Below are 22,980 nucleotides of genomic sequence, written 5' to 3'. Positions count from 1 at the left end.
ACCGTGGACATCCACATGATGCTGAGCAAGCAGGCAGCCATACCCGCCTGAGCTCAGGAGGGGGTCATCGGGTACAGGCGCCGCTCAGCCACAGAGAACGAAGTCGCCCAGGAAGGAGGGAGAAACTGGGGAGAATCCCAGGAAAGAGACGCCAAGAGGCTCACTCCCAGCCCTGAGCCCCAGTCCCCACGGCCTCTGGCTCTCGCCCAGCTTCATCCCACACCCCCAAGATGATCTGTTCGCCAAACTCTGCTCCCACTTATCTGGTCCAGTCTGTGACAGGAGCTCAGAAGTCATGGCAACCTTCCCGAAGCATTACCTTTATGTCAGTAACTTGGGAGACGGCAGAGATTTTTATCTTAGACACTGCAAAATTATAAAGCAGAAAGCACACCAAAAAACCTCTCGTTTTAAAAAAGATGTAAGATTCCAGTGTTTTGTGCTTTCAACTCCTCAGGCTCTGTATTCTCACAAGAAACAGGCATCCATTCCATGCGCAACTTCAGTGATATAGTGGCCATTTGGTCCTGTTTGCTCATCATGTCTCTCACCTTTGGTGAAAAGTACCCCCATTCTTTTTTTTTTTTTTTAAAGTTTTTTTTTTTTTTTTTTTTTTTTAATTTATTTTTGGCTGTGCTGGGTCTTCGGTTCGTGCGAGGGCTTTCTCTAGTTACGGCAAGTGGGGGCCACTCTTCATCGCGGTGCGGGGACCGCTCTTCATCGCGGTGCGCGGGCCTTTTCACTATCGCGGCCCCTCCCGTTGCGGGGCACAGGCTCCAGACGCGCAGGCTCAGTAGTTGTGGCTCACGGGCCCAGCTGCTCCGTGGCATGTGGTATCTTCCCAGACCAGGGCTCGAACCCGTGTCCCCTGCATTAGCAGGCAGATTCTCAACCACTGCGCCACCAGGGAAGCCCCCCCATTCTTTAAAAACATAAAAAAAACAGAAATGCCCCAGTCTTCCTCCTTTACCCTATCAAATAGGTAAGGTAGCCAAGTACAGTGCAAGTTGCCCTTCCTAATTCAAGTCCTGAATCTTACAGTGAACTAATATTCAACAAAGGTGCTGAGAATACACAGGATCAGTCTCTCCAATAAATGGTGTGAGGAAAACTGGATATCTACATGTAAAGAATGAAACTGGACCCTTACCTTTTACCATATGCAAAAATCAACTCAAAATGGATTAAAGACTTAAATGTAGACTGGAAACTGTAAAACTCCTAGAAGTAAAACTAGGGGAGAAACCCCTCAACATCAGTCTTGGTGATGTTTTTTTTTTTTTTTTAATTTGAACCAAATGTACAAACAACAAAATTAAAAAAATAAACAACTGGGACTCATCAAACCAAAAGCGTCTGCACAGCAACGGAACAAAATGAAAAAGGCAACCAATGGAATGGAAGAAAATATTTGCAAACCATATATCTCATATGGGGTTAATATTCCCAAAATATAAGGAAATTCATACAATTCAATAGCAAAATAACAATAACCCAGCTTAAAAATAGGCAAAGGGCTTAGACAGATATTTTTTTCTGAAAAAGATAACCAAATGGCCAACAAGTATATGAAAAAGCGCTCAACATCACTAGTTACCTGGGAAATGTGAATCAAAGCCACACGAGTATCACACCTGTTAGAATGGCTTTCATCAAGAAGACAAGAGTTAACAAGTGTTTGCGAGGACATGAAGAAAGGGGAACCCTCGTGCACCGTTAGTGGGAATGTGAACTGGTGCAGCCACATGGAAAACGGTATGGAAATGCCTCAAAAAATTAAAAATAGTACTACATGATCAAGCAATCCCACTTCTAGGTATTAAGCCCAAAGGAAATGAAATCACTCTCTCAAAAAGGTACCTGCACCCTCATGTTCATTGCCGCATTATTCACAAGAGCCAAGACAGGGGAATAACCTAAGTGTCTGTCAGTGGATGAATGGATACATGTGATACACACCTTTATAAAAGGAAATTCTACCATTTCCAACAACATGGATGAACTTGGAACATGAGACTAAGAGAAATAAGCCAGACACAGAAAGACAAATACTGCATGATCTCACTTGTATGTGGAATCTGAAAAAATCAAAACTCATAGAAACACAGAATAGAATGGTGGTTCCCAGGGGCTGGGGGACAGGGGAAAAGGGGAGGTGTTGGTCAAAGGGTACAAACTTTCAGTTATAAGATGAATAAGTTCCAGAGATCTAACATATCTCGTGGTGACTGTAGTTAATATTTACCTGAAATTTGCAGGGGGTAGGTCTTAAGTATTCTCACCACTCACACAAGAAAAGGGAACTATGTGAGGTGATGGGAGATGTTAACTAGCTGGACGGTGGTTAACTATTTCACAAGGGCTACAGACATCAAATGTCACGCTGTACATCTTATACATTTAATATACATACACAATTTTTACTTCAATAAATCCTGAATCTTCCACTTACCATGCAACACTGGGCACACCTGTAAGACTGCAAGGAGATGCGAGTTAATACACTCTAGAGCTCAGGAACTGTGACTGTCATCACACACACGTGCCTGGAGCGGCTAGGGTTCAGAGCTCCAGCCTCCTCTTTAAGTCCCTTTGTAGAAATGACACAAGCCCAGTGAGAAGCAGAGATGGAAGGAGCTGTCCTGGTGTGGAGATCCTTGTGCTAATCGTAAAGGTCTTCCTGAGGAGCTAACAAATGCCACTATTTCTCAAGCGTATTCAAGTTGGGTGTCTATACTTGCTACTAGGGTCCTAATTAATACAGGGAATTGCAAAGGAAGCTTTTATAAACCGCCGCAGTGCTCTCTGGGAATGGGGTATGGATAAAATTGGTCAATAAGGAATTCCATAGCAGTCCAGTGGTTAGGATTCCGCACTTTCACTGCCGAGGGTGCAAGTTCAATCCCTGGTCAGGAAACTAAGATCCCACAAGCCAAGCACTGTGGCCAAAAAAAAAAAAAAAAAAAAAAAGAGGTCTAGAAAAGAATCAGTCTCGGCTGACAACCAAAGTTGTCCTCCTCAAATGGTGAGTAGGCGGAGCAATTGCATGTGTGACGTGAACACCGTCCAGAGGTCACTGAGTCAGTATGTTCAGCCTCTCTGGGGACTAGTCTGGTGTATTACTCTGGCTCAACTGAGACAGGCGCTGGTTTTATAACTTCAAAGATGCCCACTCAACCAAGGAACAAACTGAAAGGCCAGCTCAGTCTACTTTCTTATGTGATAAAAGGCAGGGGGACCTGGATTTGAGGACTTCGGTGAACTTCCAGGGGGATGCAGTTGTTCTGGCTCTCTCTCTGAACGTGCAGAGCACACGCGGGCACACGACACACGGAGACGCGTGCTGAGTGCCAGGCACCACTCCATTTCTCAGATCCAGCTCCAGCTTCACCACAGCCTCTCGTCCCCGTTTTCTCCCCTTCACTCCCCATCTCTAGCTTCTTTGTCAGTATTATGTCAAAGTACTTGACTCCCTTATCAATATTAGTGGAAATTAAACAAGGATTTAGTACCCCCAAAATTATACAATTTATTACGTAATTTAAATACATAGTATAATTAGTATTTAAACAATCTATATATATATATACATCATATATATATATATATATGTTCCAGAAAACCTGAATCTAAAAAGGGAGAAAATCCATTTGATTCACTCAAAGACATAAATGTGGAGTAAAAACTTAAAAACTCACAACTTACACGCTTAGGGAATGTGATTTCTGTTTAGTTGACCTGTCTAGTCGATGGGTTATTTTCTGAAAAAAATTCCTAAAATGCATTTTTTTAATGGCCTGGCCTATCTTGAACATAAAGTCTGATAACTGATGGTCTGTACTAGGAGCTCCCAAATAATTACATTCCGCTACAGTCGGCAGGTTTTTTTAAGCACATGTCTCACTTTTCGAATGCTACATACAGTACATCATCTGTGACCTTATCACAGCTGGTGTTCTCTAATAAGGATTTCCTATTCACATTTTCCACTTCACCACTGAGCGTCACCGTCTGCGTCACATTCATGACCCGAGACCAGCAACATCCCCAAAACCAGGGAACTTGCTAGAAATGCTGACTGATACGTGTTCCTGGCCCAGACCTGCTGGCCAGCAACGTGTCAGGCCCAGCAATCTGCTTTAACAAGGCTTCCATCGGAATCAGATGATTCTGATACATCTAAGGCTGGGAAAACACTACTACAGAATCCTCACCTGTTGACACTAAAGCAGGGGTTCTTAACCTGGGATCTGTAATCCCCCTTAAGTCAAAGGCAAGTGTGCATTTTCCTGGGGAGAAGCTGCAGAGCTGTCAACTTTCTCAAAGGGATGGTAACCAAGAAACTTGATTCTACGTTGAATCATCAAATTCAGCAGAATTCACTTCTGCAAACATACACCAAGCCAAAATTTTCGCCAAGCCCTTTAATATCACTTAAGCAGCTGAGGCACAAGCAATAATAAAACTGCATTTTTTACGTTACAAGAAAGGAAATTTTGTGTATCTGCATGATATACCAATTTTCTGAACAATCTCTTCTGCGTTGACATTCACACACACTCTGGTCCATAGGCTGAGTCAACAAGGTCAGAAAGGCAGGCAACATGAGAAACCACCAAGTTTACTGAGGAGGAAGAGGACTCAAATGCTTACCGACTGCCCACCACACACACTGTGCCAGGTTTTACACACTTTACAAAAGTGAGGTGTGAACCTAAGTTCTATTTATCTAACAGAACAGCGCTGATACTGCCAGGTAAGCCCCCGTTTTAAGTGCTCTTGAAGTACAAACTGTGGAGACGACGGCGGAGAACCTGAGCTCACCTTCTCTCACGAGCACAACAAAATGACAACCAACTGCTGAACAACCGTCGATTAAAACGACTGGCAGCTACCAGAAGACATTCAACACCCAAAGACATAAAGAAGAAAGCACGAGAAGGTCGGAGGGGCGCCCTCTCGCCACCATCAAGTCCCACACCACCTGAGCGGGCGACCCCAGCTAGAGAACACTTACATCGCAGAGCCTCGCCCCGGCGTGAGCGCGGAGCCCCACGCCAGGCTCCGCAGCCGGGGGGGGTCTGGCATCGGGAGGAGCCCCCGGCATTTGGCTGCGAAGACCGGTGCGGCTCGATCGCAGGAGCCCCACAGGACAGCGGGAAGGAAGAGGAGACTCCGCTCCGGGAGGGGGCACGCAACCCCCCTCGCGTGACAACGGCATGACTGCAGAGCAGCCTGAGCCCGACCTACCTGCGGGTCTTGTTGGGTCTCCTGGGGAGGCGGCGGGCGTCTGCGGCTCTCTCTGGGGTCATAAATGCTGCTGGCAGACATTTTGGGTCCTTGGTCCCACCCAATAGCCTGCAGCCTCCAGCGCCGGGGCGCCTCAGGCCAAACCACCCACAGGGCGGGCACCCAGCCCCACCCATGAGCTGACAGGCCGCCTCGACTGGAGTCCAGGGCCACCTCCACACACTCCCCTAGGCCTAGGCCCAGGCCCAGGCCCAGCCCGCCCAGCAGCGGGCGGGCACCAGCCCCTCCCCTTCCGGGCACCGGCAGGAAGCGCGCACAAACCTCTAGACCAGCCTCGGCCACCAGGGGGCAGACCGCAGCGGCCGGGAACTACTGATTGCAAACACAGCTCAGAACCTACCCTGGTCCCGTACTGGGACACACAGGACATCTCCCACAGAGAGCCACTTCTCCCAGGTCGAGAAACGTAACTAAGCTACTACGTATGGGTTGACAGAGGCTGATGCGGAGACAGCACACGCAGACCCAGAAGCCAGAGGCACGAGGGACCATGAAGGTGCCAGCGACTCCGAGAATCAGCAGAAACGAAGGCAAAGCCTGGAGTTTTCACAGCTGTGGAACTGGTGAATTTAGATACAGATATGGTGAATTTAGATATAAATTTAGTAGTAAAGTGGAGATAGCCAATCTACTGGAAAGAGCTCAAGTAACGACTGTAAAGATGATCCAAGAACTCAGGAAAAGAATGGATGCACAGTGCGAGAAGTTCCAAGAAGTTTTTAGCAGAGTTAGTAAACATAAAGACCAACCAAATAAGAGTTGAAGAATTTAAGCACAAATTGTAGAACCAAAACAATAGATCTCTGCCCAAGGAAGCATGCCAATGTGCACTAACATTTCCATTTCCAAAGACCTAAGTGTGCTGCAACATTAGCACATGGGAACAACCAAGCTATTATCACTCTACTTAAATCTTGGGTTGAGCACCATTCGGCCAGCATCCCCACCGCCTGGTTCCATCACCGTGTAAAACTTTAGATAGTAAACAGTGTTCAGCAATTACGTGTCTAGACGGAAAAAACTTTTTTGGTATTGGTTGTTGTTTTTAACACAACATAGCTGGCTTTCAAAAGTGGTACCTAATTTTAAAGCACCAAAGCTGTCACTCAAATAAGACGTACTTGGCATAATCAGCTCTAAAGTAAGGCTATCACTACCTTCAATAAGCATTAACGCTGATTATTTCTCAGAAAGCCAAGTGATACCCAGCTTGGGGTGCACTACAGTTCACAAGGGCACATAGTCTTCATTCCCTCCTAAAATAAACCTAAGTTGACCCCTCACACTCCTCCAGCCAGTCCTTAAGTTTTCCTGAGTCCATTCCTCTCTTGCCAAGCTGTCTGCCCCTTGCTCTTTCCCCACCTACAGTCCCTCTGACTGCCCCAAGTCCATCCCGTCTGGGAAGATGCAGGACAGAAGAGTGTTTCCTAGCTACACGGTCAATCACTGACCAATCACCACTCTACTATTTTGGATTTGGGATCCTACTAGGAAAATGAACCTACCAACACGTTTGAACTGGTCACCCCACTCCACCTCACCCCCCAAAAAGCATGCAGGCTTGTCACTGAAAAAAGCACACTCTTTATGGTTCAGGATCACAAACCTGGAAGGTTCTTGAGGAAGAGTCCTTTAATGTGCAAGGGACCTAGTCTGATGTTCTTATTTTACAGATTAGAATACTGGAGTTGAGATGTCATGTGGACTTGCCCAAGGCTGGCAGCTATCCAAGAGGCAGAAACTAGAACCACACTCCAAACTCTTCCCACTACCTCCCAAACACCACAAAACCCTGCAGTTAAAGTTTTTAAGAAAAACAAAATAAAACGTCCAATACACAGAAAAGGTCTCTCTACATTCAGACAGAATAAAGGCAACCGGTACAACGAGAAATGCTCAACAGACACCGCTAAGTACCAAGGATCTTTATTCTCAGGTCTGATACTGAATCTGTGGCTGCAGATAATGTCACTATTTTGAGAATAAAAGGTCCCATTATCTTCTTTGCAAGTCTTCAGCCACAAAGTTATACCTTATTCCCATAACAAGATAAGTGAATCAGGCTGGAAGGGGATTCAGGAGGTACACTGATGATAAAAGCAAAGGGGAACACACACTTTTACAAGCATATTGTCCCAGTTACCTTGAAGGTTAAATTTCAGATTAATTTACAAAAGTAGTGACAGAACCATGATTTCAGTGAAAATCAACATAAGTTATACCTTAAAAAAAAAAATCAATTCAGAAATACTAAGTCAGGCAAGCATGCAAAATTCAGAGTATTAAAAAATGCAAGGGCTAGTTGCCCAAACAGATATATCCCTCAGAAAAAGGGATTTGAAAATGCTAAACAGAACCAAAGGAATTAGAAGCTGAATCAGCAGACCAATTCCCTCATTTTATAAATGCGGGCAGACATTAACTGGCGAAGCTTACTCAGCTAGATTAAGGGTGTACACAGATCTAATTCCTGGTGCTATTTGCAACTACACATATCTAAAATACAAGGAGATAAATATCCGGAACACATTAGGCCCACTGATTTAATCAACGGTGGGAGTGAAGTTACTATAGCACAGCAGCACATTAGACATATTTAAGAGATTAAATGGAAAGAATCTCTTAAAGATTTTAATGCTCAGTTTTAATACACAATCAAGTTTCCATCCAATCATCTGATGTACAGCGAACTGCACTAGCTTAAAAGAAAAAAATGCATTCTTCCGTTTTCTTCTACACTTTTTTTGGCCTATCTTTCAAAACTGAGCATTGGGTATTTTTAATGTAAGTAATGTGATGTTATATATGTACATTCTAATTGCACGTTTTAGGAATAAACAAAATCCATATTTCGGTAACTGAGTGTATTTATAAAATGAAAACCTATCAAAATACACTTTTCACTGAGAAAAATAAATAAAACACACAAATGGATCTACACAAAGTAAAAATTAACTTTGGTAGATTTCAGTGTAGGACAGTCCATAACAAGCTTATTTGCCCTTACGCCCCCAGAGCTGATCATCTTCCAAGTTAAGATTTTAAAAATATTTTTTAATTGAGATTATTATGTTGACATTTATTTCTCATTCCACATCATCTTCAGCCAAGCTCTGAGCACTTACAATTCTCTGAAAGAGAAAAGAATTTTTAATTTTTAGAAGTATGATAAGCATTTAATCAGGATTCTAAGTTCAACATAAAATGCTCTTTGTATCAAATCTCTGAATCAAATCTTGCTGAGGTTTACCCATACTGAGATATCAACATTTAACACTTCATACGTTGTTTTTATCTGAGAAAATAATGATCATTGTCAGTCCCATCTCAAAATTCAAGTCAACAAAGGACCCATAACATTATATCGTGTTACATGTTAGTCAATTTTGTAACTAAAACCAAAAAGGATTTAAGATTTCTTTTCACTCCCACAGGAACAAATACCAATTAGTGCTGTAGTGATCATTCTATCCTTCAAACATTTCCCTTTTCTGCCTGTAAATGGTCAGTCATTATACAAAGACATCACACTCAGGTCAATTTTCCAAAAGCACTATGCTATGCTGTCTTTCAAAAGACAGATAATCTTAGAGGATTCTGACAATTGACTGGGAACCACAGTAGTCTAAAATAAAAAAGATTAAAACTCCTTGGTTTTCCAACTCTTTCCCTTAAATCCTTTTTTTTTTAAACATCTTCAATGGAGTATAACTGCTTTACAATGTTTTGTTAGTTTCTACTGTATAACAAAGTGAATCAGCTATATGTATACATATATCACATATATCCCCATATCTCCTCCCTCTTGAGCCTCCCTCCCACCCTCTAGGTCATCACAAAGCACCGAGCTGATCTCCCTGTGCTATGCAGCTGCTTCCCACTAGCTATCTATTTTACATTTGGTAGTGTATATATGTCCATGCCACTCTCTCACTTCATCTCAGCTTACCCTTCCCCGCCCCATGTCCTCAAGTCCATTCTCTACGTCTGTGTCTTTATTCCTGTTCTGCCCCTAGGTTCATCAGAACCATTTTTTTTTTTTTAAGATTCCATATATATGTGTTAGTATACGGTATTTGGTTTTCTCGTTCTGACTTACTACACTCTGTATGACAGACTCTAGGTCCATTCCCTTAAATCTTTAGAACCTCTTTCTTTTCAGTCCCTTTCCAATCTAGATGAGTTAAGGTGAGTTTAAAGAATTGTAAAGATGAGTTTAAAGAATTAACCAGTCGTTTTACTAATTTTTAATTATATCAACGATGAAAATTCATTTAATAGACATGATATTCCAAAAAGTAGATTCATTCAGGCTCCTTGAGAAGGATTTAAATTGAATGGAATGCATTTTAATAAACTCTTAAGTTATGCTTAATCTCTTATTTAAATGGGATGTAATTGAATAGCTCCAAACTTGAAGCCCACCTCGGTAGAAGCAGAGACACTGGGTGGGGCCTTCAGACAAGTGAGATCAGAGGGAACCCATAGCCCTTTTTGATCTGATTTCCAAGCTATGCCATCTTGGCTCCTCTGTCCTCTGCCAGGCCCCTTAACTGAATGCATGGTTTCACACGAGGCAGAAAGCTAGATTCAGAAAGTAGCTGGGAGTGGCCTGAATTTGATGATTTGAATACTAAGGCCTGAGATTTAACACTAAGAGACATATTTCCTAATCGACCTCTTGGGCACAATCACTAGGTTTTATGCCCCCTCATTTGGATGCTTTTCTCTTAGGGAAGAAAATGTCAAGCACTGACATCTCCTGTACTATTTTCATTACATGCAGGAGAGTTTCATGATGTCATCATGTTCGCTAGGCTCCTTTGTAAAATGCCAATGTCCCTAAACATTTAACTCTCAGATTCTACTCACTTATTTCACAACATTTCAAATCTTTACCTGACTAATTGTTGGGAGCTTAGTCAGAAGCATCTGGAACACTGGTGGCGGAAGAGTCTGCTGCAACACTTGCAGTAGCTGCTGTGGCTGTCCACAAACAGCAATCGCGTTTGTCAGATGGTCCACACCCTTCTCATATTCACCTGGAAGATTTACGTAAACATAACATGAGACTGGAAAAGCCTTTGCCTCTGTCCAAAACTCAACCCTGAAGTCTTCACTGTATCTCCAAGTGATAATGACCAAAAACATTGTGCAAGTAAAACCTAGAAAATATAGTGCACTCGTATAACTGATTAAGAAGCCATTACCAAGAATGAGTCAGATTATATGTACTGATATTGAAGGGACTCCAACACACATACAAAGGGGGGAAAATAAGGTACAGAAATGTCCAAGTTAAAAAAAAAAAAAAGAAATGTCCAAGTTTATTACTATTTATATACTAAGAATACATAAGAAATTGCTAACAATGAAACAATATTTTCTATGAGAAAAGAGAACTGGAAGATTGGGGGACTGAGGCAGACAGGCCCAATTTCGCTTTAAACGAATCCCTTATCCTATATGAATATCGCATGTAAGCAGACACCCTAAAGGCCTTTAATCTCTTCTGAACCTAGTCATCACTGGCAGTCATCCTCTCTGCGGATCCAACAGCAAACAATGCCAAACAAGCCTGGATACATTTATACGTTTACAGGACCTCAACTGCAGTCAACTTGCCATCTTGAGCTTCCTTCACAGGTGATGCTGCTACAACTTTTGCTGACCTGACAGCCAGATATCAAGTGGTATGTTTTATAATACCAACAGCACTGAAAGTATCATATAATCCCTTTATGACACAGCAGAGGAAGAACAAGCCAAGTGTTACAAGATGGAAGTCGCCATTTGGCATGAAACACTGCTGTGTCGAGCAGAATGCTCTCCCCTCCCCAGTGCCTAGGCGCCCTCTCAGGGAGTTCAAGGTGCAGCCTGAAGGAGACGTGAAAACGTTTCCCTGATTGGTAGCTACCTCATTTTCTGTTGTAGGCTTTTTCATTGGTTCTCCTACTCACTCATTTTTAATCTTAGTTTGTTAGCAATTTAATGTAGGGACTGTGCCATTTGTAACTCTTTCCGTGAAACTGAACAAATTCTGATTATGTCAAGAAATTATTTCCTGAGCTTCTGGGTTGGTGAATACATCAAAGTACTAGGAGGGTGGCACCTCCAGAGAAGGCATGAAAGTCCCCCACCCCTTAACCCTATGCATCTCTTCCATCTGGCTGCTGCTGAGTAGTATCATTTATAATAAACCAAAAAAATAAAAATTAAATTAAACTTAAAAAAAAAAAAACAAATATAATAAACCAGTAAACAAAGTTTTCCAACCCGAGTAAGAATGTGACCAAATAAGGGACTGAAGACTGGTAAATGAGAAAGAACTGCCTGCTACCTAGCATTTTCACTTGAAGTATTCAAACTGAAGAAAGCATTAACTTGTTTTAAGAAGCCTTAAAAATGGAAAATATAAGACTTAGGTCTTCCACATAGGATGGGACTTCCATCGGGGACACAATGGCTCCACTGACTTGGAAATTAAGATGCCACATGGCCACTGAATCCTCATGCCACTGAACTTACAGGCAATAGATGGGATCACACTGTTGTCTGAGGATATGAATTCTGATTATTAAACGGAAATAGAGTGGCTATACCAGAGTGGTATGTGTAGAACACAGGGGATCCTCTGAGACACCTCCTAAAACTTCTAAACACACTGGAAACCACTCATGAACCACAGCAATTCAGCGCAAGATAAACAAACCGTCTCCTCTCTGCCCTTGCAGCTTCGATTCCATTGACATATCCTGAGATGAGATCTTGCTCAGCTCATCGACTATGCTTACGGAAGAGCCCTGGACGAAGGAGGCCTTGCCAAGCAATGAAGCTCACTGCCTAAGCTGCTATGCTTTCTCATGGCTTACTTTTCCCAAATTCTAACCACCCGAGTCTTCTACCTCGGGCTGGGTTGGTAGATTCCACCAGAAGAAAAGGCAGCTTGGCAGCTGAGTGAAGTACCCCTCTGGGTGTGCTGGGCTGAAACGGGAACAACACAAGCTTGGGAAAAAGAACAACTCTTCCCTATCCTTCCTTGACACCCCCCCATTCCCCCCACCACCATGAGTTAACGTTTCTTTTCCATCTGGATCTAAAGGCTCAAGACAAATAGACAGATGCCCACAGTACATGGATCTCCAATATAACCCAAAGATACGCTCTATCCTTAGACACATATCATTATACATGCTTATTTTTCTTTTCAGATATTAAAGTAATATAATCATAGCCTCTCAAATGATCCTTATGAGGATTTAAGTGCTTTACCTTGCCCTATGATTAAACTTCATATTTTTCTTATATTGTGAAAAAAGTCAATTATTTCTTAACAAGACATTTCCATTTTAATTTATAAATATTAGCAGCTTACTATACCATTCAAATAAAAAACAATTACTGCCTCCCTTACCTCCCTCAAGAATTATTTCCTATGAAACAGGAGACATGATAAAAAGTAATGATATCACCATCGTAAACCTTTAATCTCTCCCCATAAAAAAAAAGAAAAAAAAAAACCCCACAAATGACCTGCATCATGTAGTTCAATACTATCTAAATCTATTATAACAGTGAGAATAAGAAAAACAAGTTGACACTTGATACTATTTTTATTAATGACAGCAACTACTTCAAAGCTACTTTGAGATAAAAGTTAACTTGACAGTAGAAATATTTATAAATACTTCTGATCAGGTAAATTAACGTTCTCTGGGACTTATTATATTAGCCATTCCTTCCTATAAGTACTAGAAAAGACCTGAAGATTAGATGGGAGTTGAGGGAATTATACTCCCAGATATTCTTTCAGTTACTATTTATATATTACACTATGACTGTATTCTCTAAAGTACTTAAAAGCAACCTCATTTGTAGATTACTTATTCTCCTCATATTATTAAATTAAATGTCTCATATTATTAAATGCCTAAAAACTTGTCTTGAAATATTTACAGTATCTTCTAAAAAAATAGCCACACTACATTAAAAAAGCCCCTCATCACCATAAGTTTATATTAGTGTGAAGAATTTTATCTTGTTTCCTAGTCTTTTAATGAATATTAATTACCTTGAGCTAGTAACTCTTCACCAAGCTGTATTTCTTCGAGGAAGAATTTCTGAACGGCTTCAGCATCTTTAAGGTCAGGTAACTGTTTAGAAATAGAATATCTAGTAACTGATACCAAAATTACTCCAGGGATATAAACAATACAAAAAAATCATACCACTAAAAAAAACCTGAATAGCTCATTATGAAAACTGACAAAAAGAAATTCACTCTTCAACAACACTCGCAAGGATTAGAGGTTAGTATCTACATTCAAATAAATGCAAGAAAAAATACTTTTTGATCAAACCGGTATTTGTTCTTAGAAAACTGAATCAAACCCAAAGTAAAAAGTAAAGAGTACACTTATCTTTACCATAAAATATGCACTTTACAATTTACACTATTCTTTGATGGTCATTATTATAGATTTTTATATAACTATAATCAATTTGTTCTCTTCATCCAACACTGTCTTGTATAGATTTTACACGCATCTATAAGATTAGCTATTTTTAAATAGCAATAGAACATACCATTGAGGAATATATGACTGCATAATAATGATCTATCTGTTGGGCATGTGAGCTGCTTCTAATTTTTTTGCTATTACAAACAAACAGCTTTATTTAAATAATTTTGCATTTCTGCGTTTTTGTTTTATAGTTTGTTACATATTACCAGATTGAATGATTATGGTAATGATTATGGTATGGTGATTATAGCCACCAGCTATATGCATTATCTTTTTAAAAAATGTAAAACAAGTATTTAAAAAGTCCCTTTTGATTTAAAAACCTAGACTTCTATTAATGGAAGTTTTTAGTTCTTGATTATTATTATATATGCTCTTATTACCAACATAGATGAAAAAATTTAAATTTCTAAAAGTGGAGGCATCTTTCATTGACTACCCCAGCACATGGCAAGAATATGATTATACCTGAATCTAAAAACACACACTGATGCACATGGCTATACAGGCATAGAGATATTTTATTGTGCTTCACTTCATTACACTTCTCATATACTGTGCTGTTCCCCGTGTCAAGCGAGTCTATCGGTGCCATTTTTCCAACAGCATTATTTTTTAATTAAGGTACGTACAGTTATTTTAGACATGATGCTACGCACACTTAATACAGTATAATGTAAACACAACTTTTATATGCACCGGGAAACCAAAAAAAAAAAATTCATGTGACTCGCTTTACTGACGTCCCTTTACTGCAGTGGTCTGGAACCAAACCTGCAGTATCTCTGAGGTATGCCTGCAATATATCCATTTTCCTATATCCTTAGAAAGAAAAGGCTACTGAAAACATAATGAAGATATTACGTATTTCAGAAAGGTAGTTTGGAGATAATGGGAAAACAAAGTGGTCACCTCCAAGTTTCGCCTCACTATTATCACATCCAGTCAGCTAGCTGTGTTAAATTACTCAAATGTAACATTTATTGATTTAATTTTTTCATTGCTTCAACTTGCTTTAAAAAGAACCACTACTGATCCAGTAGGTCCAAGTGCTGGGCATGCAGACAATGGAACTAATTTCAATAAAAAAGAAAAGCTGTATGCACAATGATTAACATTTACTTTCTTAATTTACTTACACATGTCACACACTGTTTTATAAAGCAGATAAACCTATGTAGTCATTAAAAATAATCATGAACACAGGATCTATGAAAAGAAAAAAATGAATAAGAAGATTTATGTCTACATTTACGTATTACAAGGTAAAAATTTGACAGGTGGTGGGATTTTGGATCAGTGGGTGTGAATAATCTTATGTAATTTTCAAAATGAATAACGTGGCTCTTTTAAAGAAAGTTTGTAGGAAGGAAAATTAAATTAATAATAAATGTTTTATTTTATTATTTTGCAGCAGCTAAGTGAGAAATTTTGAACTTTTTAGTATAAATGTCTTCTGGGCCTATCATCTTACCACCCCTTAAATATTGCTCGCAAAGTAAGTTATGAGCTATGATGGCCGACAAAGGGAAAATAAGGAAGGACTGGAAAATCTGCAGTTGAACAGAGTTAATAAGTACTCTTAAAAACAACAAATTATATTTTTAAACAGAAAATCAATATCTGATACCAATTAGCATTCTCAAAATACACATTTGAAGTAGACTGTAAAATAATTGTTTCTCTAAAAGAGATTATTACCTTGGAAAGTCCAGCTCTCTCCTTGGCAAGCTTCTGTTTCTTTCTTCCTGCAAGAAAGGTAATATTTTCATTTCTTCATTATTAAAATGGGAATCAAAGGAAGTCTAAATGCTGTGGCAGTCATTCATTCTATTTGCAAAACATGCCTGACTCAAGCTCTCTTCTTGTGATTGGTCAGGGTCATAAAAATAGTTCTGGTCAATGAGCTATGCACAATAGGACATTTCTGGGCAGGAGCGCTTTCCTTCCCTCTCGGGCACCAGGATCAGTCAGCAGTTTACAAGATGGAGACAGTTCCAGCAGCTGGGTCTCTTGAGTAATTATCATAAGCAAAGCAAGCCTCTCCTCCCACCTTCAACCTACACAGGGCATGAAACACAACAAGACTCAAGCCACTGTTGTTTCGGAGCTTTATTGCTGAAATATAACAGATTCTGTCTTTACTGACTTTTGAAAACTACCTGGCATTCTTAAATAGGGAAAAAAACAAAACAACAAAAACAAAAAACAAAACCAACAAAACCCCCAGCATTTGACAGTTTTCTTTAAAAAAAAAAAAAAAGCATAGCTTTTATGCATTTGGCAAAAATAAGAGGGAAGAAGGGTAGCACTCAGAAATGATTCTTAATTCAACTACTGCCAGCTAGTTAAGAAAAAAAAACCCTCTGCCTAAAGTCTGTAAGTTGTTTTGGTTTGTTTGTTTTTTGATATGAAATAGCAATACTACACATCTTAGGAGTAAGTGATGTTGTTTAAATCTGTTAGTCAACCCTTAAGACCGAATCAATAATAGGACACTAACAGTATTTTAAGTTGTTGTTTAACTGTACACCCTGTGTGAAAAGTGTTGGCACAAGGAAGCTCGGGCTTCCTTTATATACCAGATCTTCCACTGACTAGCAGTGTGACCTTGGGCAAGTTACAGTTAACTGGTGTCTCTCCTTTTCTGTATGTAACAACTGGTTTATGAACAATACCTGCTTCAGAGTTGATATGAGGATTAAATGAGTTAATGTATTTTTAAACAGTGCCTGGTTGGTATCCTGAGATATAAGCATTCAGTGTATTGAGACAGTGCAAATGTCCTCTTAAAACCTTAAAGCATTCTATAAATCCAAATTTCAATACATGACTAAAGAGGCAGTGACCTGTTTGCCTAAGTGCAGACAGATGGTTAATTTACTACGGTCAGGGAACCTTTTCTTATCTACACTTACTAGGTTTAACCACACCAGTGTCTCTGGGCAACTCTAGCCTCCAGATTACATAAAGTGCTACAACTCTAAGGCTTAAAAACTATCTTAGCACTTTCAACAAAAAAATATAGGTTAAAGCTATCTTACATATTAATTTGAAGACTGCCTATTTTCCCCACCAGCTACCTTTGCTAGGTGTTCATCACTGGGCAACTGTGGGGAAACAGAATGCATAACATATTCTACCCCTAATTTGCTTAACTAAGGGTTTCGTTCAGCCCTCTTTAGGCAGAAAATAATGACTGATAACTAGACTATAGTAACTAATGACTAAGTATCACGGTACAGCCCAGTGCTGAGAGGGTACTACAACTAGAAGAGAAAGACTTCACAGAGGAACTGGACCTGGAACACTTGGATGTTAAGGGTAAGCACTTGTTTTAGATGTTACATGCCAGACACTATTCTAAATGTTATTAATTAGTTTATTTTATCCTCATAGTAACCCTTTATCATCGCCATGTTACAGCACCTCAGAAGTAAACCTGGAAAGTTTGTGGAATAAACAGAGAGAAATACAATATGCTAAGTCAGAATTATGGAAAATGACAAAAATGATAATGAAACAGTAGAAGGAAACTTAGTTTCCAATCTTATAGGTTTTTTAAAAAAAATGGAGTGGAGAAGAACGCATGATTGTTGTTGAATGTTTGATAATTACCAAATTTTAAGATCGCTTAGTTGCTTTAAATTTACAGCTGTTAAGATTAAAATTGTGGCTTTAATTTATAAGACAATTAACTTGTATAAATTTCCAGCTATAAGATTAAAATTCTGGCTTTACTTTTATAAGACAATTAACTTGTTACATTAACTTATTTTCAGGGACAGTACCAAATAGGATCTGTGTGACAAGAGGACACAGAACACACTGAAAAACCAAGGAGTTACACATTCAATCAGCAAATCGACTCAATATTTGCTAGAAATCCGTCCAAAGTGCTACTGTGTAAACCTAACAAGTTAAAACAGACTAAAAAAAACACATAAAATATGAACTTACAAAAAGCCCCAAATCTAAATCATTCTTAAAGCATTCATTTAAATGAGAAGATTACTCAATATATCTCAAAATGATGAATCATTTTACACAGTGCTGTATAATGAAAAACATCTGTAGCTGGCACTATAATTTGTAGATTAATTTTCGTTTATTAGTGATTATTTAGATATAAATTATGCTGTAGGAGTTCTGGTAATCTGCTCTTACTAATGGAAGGTTAAAAAAAAACTGAATAAATTAGAATCCCAGATCTAACCTCAAACCTATTTTAAACATTTTAAGTCTCTTTTCCTTAAAAAAAAAAAAAAAACACAAAACAAAACCCCAGAAACACTGATTTGAAAAACGCTGCCCTTTTATTACAGATGTAAATATTCTATTAGGAATTAGGTTAGAAAAACACAAAATTAAACTAAACTGAAATCAATTTCGCTCCACAAATACAAAACGCCCTCAAGTTCTTAAAATCGGTCAACCATACAGACTTTAAACAGACTGCAAAATTACTCTGAATAAGGTTTACTTAGTAAAGACAATATCAAATAATTATATTCATAAACAATCTTTAGCGTTCATCCATTACCATGTGCCAGGGGTACTGTACTAAACTCTACATTATACTATTTTACAACAGAGGAAAACTAAAGGTTGAAATCCGTTGCCCAAGGGTTATTCAGCTACTAATTCAAGCCTGACCACTTAAGTCACCAGGACACTGCTGAAACTAGAAAAAAAATTTATGAATTGAGAATGATGGAAAAGAAATTCTGAAAATAACAGATTTCTCAATTTGTTCAAAACGATAGTTTCATGATTTCTTCAACCAAAAATTCATTTTCTCAAGGTTTAACAACAGGACTGTAGTGTTTCCAGAGGGAAAAAAGGTTAATCCATTCTTTACACAGCTCTGCATCCACGCCATCACCCCCCAGCTATTTTTGAAACTACAGGAAAATTATCTAAATTCCAACAGTTACACTTACAGCCAGCATTTACAGGGCCTTCTCCATGTCAGGAATGGTGATAGGCACCTCAAACATTTTAATCTTCACAAAACCAACTAGAGGCATTACCTGATTTTGCAAGCTAAGAAAATTAAGACTCAGCCCAAGATTATGCTGCTAATCTGTGACTAACCTGGGCCAGGAAAACTCAGTGTCTGAATCCAAAACAGCACTATTTCCATTACTCCACCTAACCATAAATAAAATAAATTATCTCCATATCCCTTTCTTCCTGAGACATGAGAGCTAAAATCAGATATCATATTGTAGATGATATAAGAACACTTTTTCCAGTAAGGTAGTCACTAGCCACGTTGACTATAGAACACGTGAAATGCCTTATTTTAGCTTAATTAAGCGGTAAATCATTAAATAGGATAATCACTTCTTCATACTTCCTGGGCTTTAATAACTTCCATATAAATTCTAATTTTAGGAACTGTTTTGACTGAGCAATCTAGGTAAGTTACAAAAGTTATTTTTTAATGCAACAAATTTGCCCTTCTATTGCTGCAAACGAGCATACCTCCGAAATTCAACGATCACAAAGGTTTTGGTGACACGATTCCCCTCTTGTAAATCTCTCTTAAAAGATGTCGCAGGTATGAAATAAGACTGAGCCACAGGAGAAGCAAAGCCCTTTGGACTCCCCTGCTATCTCTATAGCATTCACTCATATCTTGGAAGCCTTTAGAACGAAGCTACCAAGAGGGTTTAAGAATGCAACCTTATCGTTTGAGAACGATGCCGAGCTGGATTTGCAGATTTGGTCTCAAGCGCAAATTCGTAAAATACAAAAAAACCCCGCGACTTTCGAGCTAGAAATAGAGGTTTAGAAAGATCAACAGCAAAAAGGACCACAACCCCTCGCCCTAAATCATAATACAAACAAATATGCATCTACACGGCGAAACTCTTTGGGGAAAACAAAATGGGAAAGCTCGCTCCTCCAAAATGGAGGGACTCGTGCGGGGCACAAGGGCCGGGAGCAGCCCTGGGAGCGCGCGGCCAGCGCCATCACCTTTCTCTGGCTTGTTCGCTCGTCGCCCCAGACCCGGCAGCACCACGCGGTCAGCCAGCACGCGGCGGCCCGGCGAGGAGCAGGAGGGGATGGGGACGCCGGGGTCGGGTGGGGAGGCATCAGGCCCAGGGGACCCACTCACGTTCCCGCAGCCTGTTCTTGAAGTTGGGGTCACTCCGTCTCTTGCGGTCGAAGTAAATGCAGTACCCGATGAAAAGGGCCCCGCACACGCCGGCGGCGATGGCGCTGTTCCGGCCCACCATCTTCTCTCCAACGAGGAGTGGGGTCGGCGGCGGCGGAGCCCGCAAACCAGCCGTTGCCTGAGAACCCTCGGAGCGGACTGCGCCGCTCAGTCCCGAAGCCCGCCGCGAGGGACGCGGAAAGGCGGAGCATGCGTCACTTCCGGCCCCTGTGGCCGAGGCCCTCGGGGATGTCCGCAGCAGTGCCTGAGCGGAGACTCCCGCGCTGCTTCTGCGCCTGCGCAGGGGCTTGGGCGCCGCCGCCGCTGTCGCTGCCGCTGTTCGCGTAGGAGTCGGGATTTTGCGGGAGGCCGCGCACTCCCTTAAGAGCCACTGAGCGTGATCTAACCAGGGCGGCACGTGGCGGTCGTGCGCACACTCCAAAGCGTGTGTAGCTGACCTCCCCGTGTCAAAGAAGGAAGGTCGCTGACCACAAATGCTTCATCTTTTTATAGAATGCAGGTAACCCGTGACTCTTGATTTTAATTGAATTTGCTTTTCAAGTTCAGTCACAATCCATTGTGCCCCAAGGACCATAATGTAGTGATACGATTTCAAAATGATGTTACAGTATAGCCTCAGGAGTGGAAGAAAATTAAATGGAGCGATTCCTGGAAAAGTGTAACGGTTAAGAGATTGAAGGAAAAAAATAGAAAACGTTGAGTTGTCAAGTTGTCATAGCCACTGAAAACATTATGTATGTAGTTTAAAGAGGCAGAGGCGGGATCCTCTTGAAACCTTGGAGTGATAGGCATGTGTTATTCATAGTGGATCCTGACAGTTTAGGCTAAGGAGATGGTTCATGATGGGGTCTGGCCAGACCTGAAGAACCAGGGTTGTGATTAGAGGGTTGGGACTTGATCCAGGTTCTATCAGCCCTATTTCTTGCGATAAGAGGGAAAGGAGGCTGGAGATCAACTTCAGGGAGTTCGACTTCATGACCTACACAGTGAAGCCCAAATAAAAGCTCTGAACACAGAAGCATGTAAGCTTCCCAGGTTGGCACTGCTCTGTGTAGTTACACATCAGTGTGCCGTGCGCTAGGAGGGGGAAGTTTCGGTCTCCACAGGGAGGGAACAGAAGCTTTGAATTTGGGACTCTGCCAGACCCCTCCCTGTGCCCCTCGTCTTTCCCTTTGGCTGTTTGTTCTCTGTTTTTTGCCCCACGGGACTTGTAGGATCTCAGTTCCCCGATCAGGGATGGAACCCAGGCCCTCGGCAGTGAACGCACTGAGTCCTAACCACTGGACCGCCAAGGAAGTCCCTGGCTGGGTTTTTGGTTTGTTTTTTTGTTTTTATTTTTGGCTATGTTGGGTCTTCGTTGGTGTGCGCAGGCTTTCTCTAGGTGCGGTGTGTGGGCTTCTCACTGCGGTGGCTTCTCTTGCTGGGGAGCACGGGCTCTAGGCGTGCGGGCTTCAGTAGTTGTGGCTTGGGGGCTCTAGAGTGCAGGCTCAGTAGCTGTGGCACGGCAGGCTCAGTAGTTGTGGCACACGGGCTTAGTTGCTCTGCAGCATGTGGGATCTTCCTGGACCAGGGCTCGAACCGTGTCCCCTGCATTGGCAGGCGGATTCTTAACCACTGCGCCACCCGGGAAGCCCCCTGGCTGGTTTGGATTTATATCCTTTTGCTATAATAAAACTGTAATCGTAAGTATAGCATGTTCTTGAGTTCTGAGTCCTTACAGTGAGTTATTGAATCTGAGAGGGTAGTAGGAACCTCCAAATTAGTAGCTGGCTGGTCAGAAGAGTGGCCTGGAGACACCACCCCTCCCCCACATGTGTGACTGGTGCATGAGGGCAGTCTTGTAGGGGACTGTCCACTTAACCTATTTAGTTTGGCTCAACTCTGGGGTAGTTGGTGTCAGAAGTTATTGCAAGGGTACTTATGGAAACATGTAGCTGGAGCTCCTAACCTAGTCCAAAAGCCTAGGAGAGCCCTTCTGCCTGGACCTGAGACCCTATAAAAGACTGGAAATTAGATCAAAGGTACATGTGCATTGCCAGGACTGCGGTGGGGTGTTAATGGGCATATGCACCAAAGCAAAGCAAATGATTGAGATCAGAGGATTGCACACAACAGGAAAAAAAAAGCTTTTCCTTATATCCTGCACACATACAGATTCTTCCTATCCCAAAAAGTGCACCTCAACTGATACAGGTGTCCTGAGCCTCAGGGGTGTTGGGACAGACCCTCACAAGGCCACACAGATGACATGAGGCCTCTTGGAAATTTGAGACTGTGTCCATTAAATTATGACTCTGAACAAAGAACATGCTGTTCTTCTGTATCCCTGTGTTGTACAGAATAAATGCCATGTAGATGTGAGGTCACTGCTATGAGTCCAATAAACCAGGCAACACATTTATACAAAGCACAGTTAGTGCAACACCCGTGCCTTTGAATCTCTCAACCACCCTACAGTTTTTAATACTTTTTTTTTTTACATTTGTAAAATACTTATAAGCATAGAATCCTGAAACAGAAACAGCCTGGAAATCCCTGAGGCATGTTGCTTGTGAGTGGAATCATTAATGGGTTGTGGAATGACCTTAGTGGACCATCACCAGTGTTTTAAATAAAATAGGATAAAAAATATCAGATGGCAACACATGTAGTAAGGACCGTTACTGTCTTGTGAAACTTGTGTGTCAGTCAAATATACCAATGTTTGTACTGATCACAGTGTAAAATTAAAGCTACTGCAGATCACAGTCAAAAAAGAGGGAAACCACGGATCTAGTGCAAGCCCCTTATTTCACCAATCAGGATATTTAAATAAAGAGGTTGAGAGGCTTGTCCAAGGTCATGCATGCACAGCCAGAGAGATGGGTCAAGAATCAGATGTCCTTACACCCCACTCCAGGGCTCTTTACATGAAAACCTGAAGACCAACACTCTATGTTAAGGACACTAAAGTTATAT

At 41.1% G+C, this 22,980-nt stretch overlaps 1 protein-coding gene and 1 non-coding gene across 2 annotated transcripts; both read right to left on the bottom strand.

The window, feature by feature from the left end:
• Window positions 1-7,201: 7,201 nt before the first annotated feature.
• TOMM20 (translocase of outer mitochondrial membrane 20) lies at window positions 7,202-20,214 on the bottom strand. The gene is made up of 5 exons (XM_036828237.1): window positions 19,963-20,214; window positions 15,537-15,583; window positions 13,382-13,463; window positions 10,210-10,352; window positions 7,202-8,441 (listed from the first exon to the last, which is right to left on the bottom strand). The coding sequence occupies exons 1-5, from the start codon at window positions 20,081-20,083 to the stop codon at window positions 8,397-8,399; spliced, it is 438 nt and encodes a 145-aa protein (XP_036684132.1). The 5' UTR covers window positions 20,084-20,214; the 3' UTR covers window positions 7,202-8,396.
• On the bottom strand, window positions 19,391-19,525 carry LOC118883176. The gene has a single exon (XR_005016960.1). It is a non-coding gene; the product is annotated as a small nucleolar RNA SNORA14 (small nucleolar RNA).
• Window positions 20,215-22,980: the final 2,766 nt, after the last annotated feature.

This window comes from Balaenoptera musculus, chromosome 16, assembly GCF_009873245.2.
Source record: "Balaenoptera musculus isolate JJ_BM4_2016_0621 chromosome 16, mBalMus1.pri.v3, whole genome shotgun sequence".
NCBI lineage: Eukaryota > Metazoa > Chordata > Mammalia > Artiodactyla > Balaenopteridae > Balaenoptera > Balaenoptera musculus.
The sequence above is the reverse complement of the archived record's forward strand: the minus strand, read 5'-3'. Positions and strand labels throughout refer to the sequence as shown.

Excerpts from the sequence above, each read along its gene's own strand:
- TOMM20 (XM_036828237.1), bottom strand. The coding sequence starts at position 20,083 with ATGGTGGGCCGGAACAGCGCCATCGCCGCCGGCGTGTGCGGGGCCCTT. Across the intron at positions 10,353-13,381 it reads TGAAGAGTTACTAGCTCAAG|GTGAATATGAGAAGGGTGTG; the intron begins GTAATTAATATT and ends TAAATCTTCCAG. Across the intron at positions 8,442-10,209 it reads AGCTCCCAACAATTAGTCAG|AGAATTGTAAGTGCTCAGAG; the intron begins GTAAAGATTTGA and ends TTTCTCTTTCAG.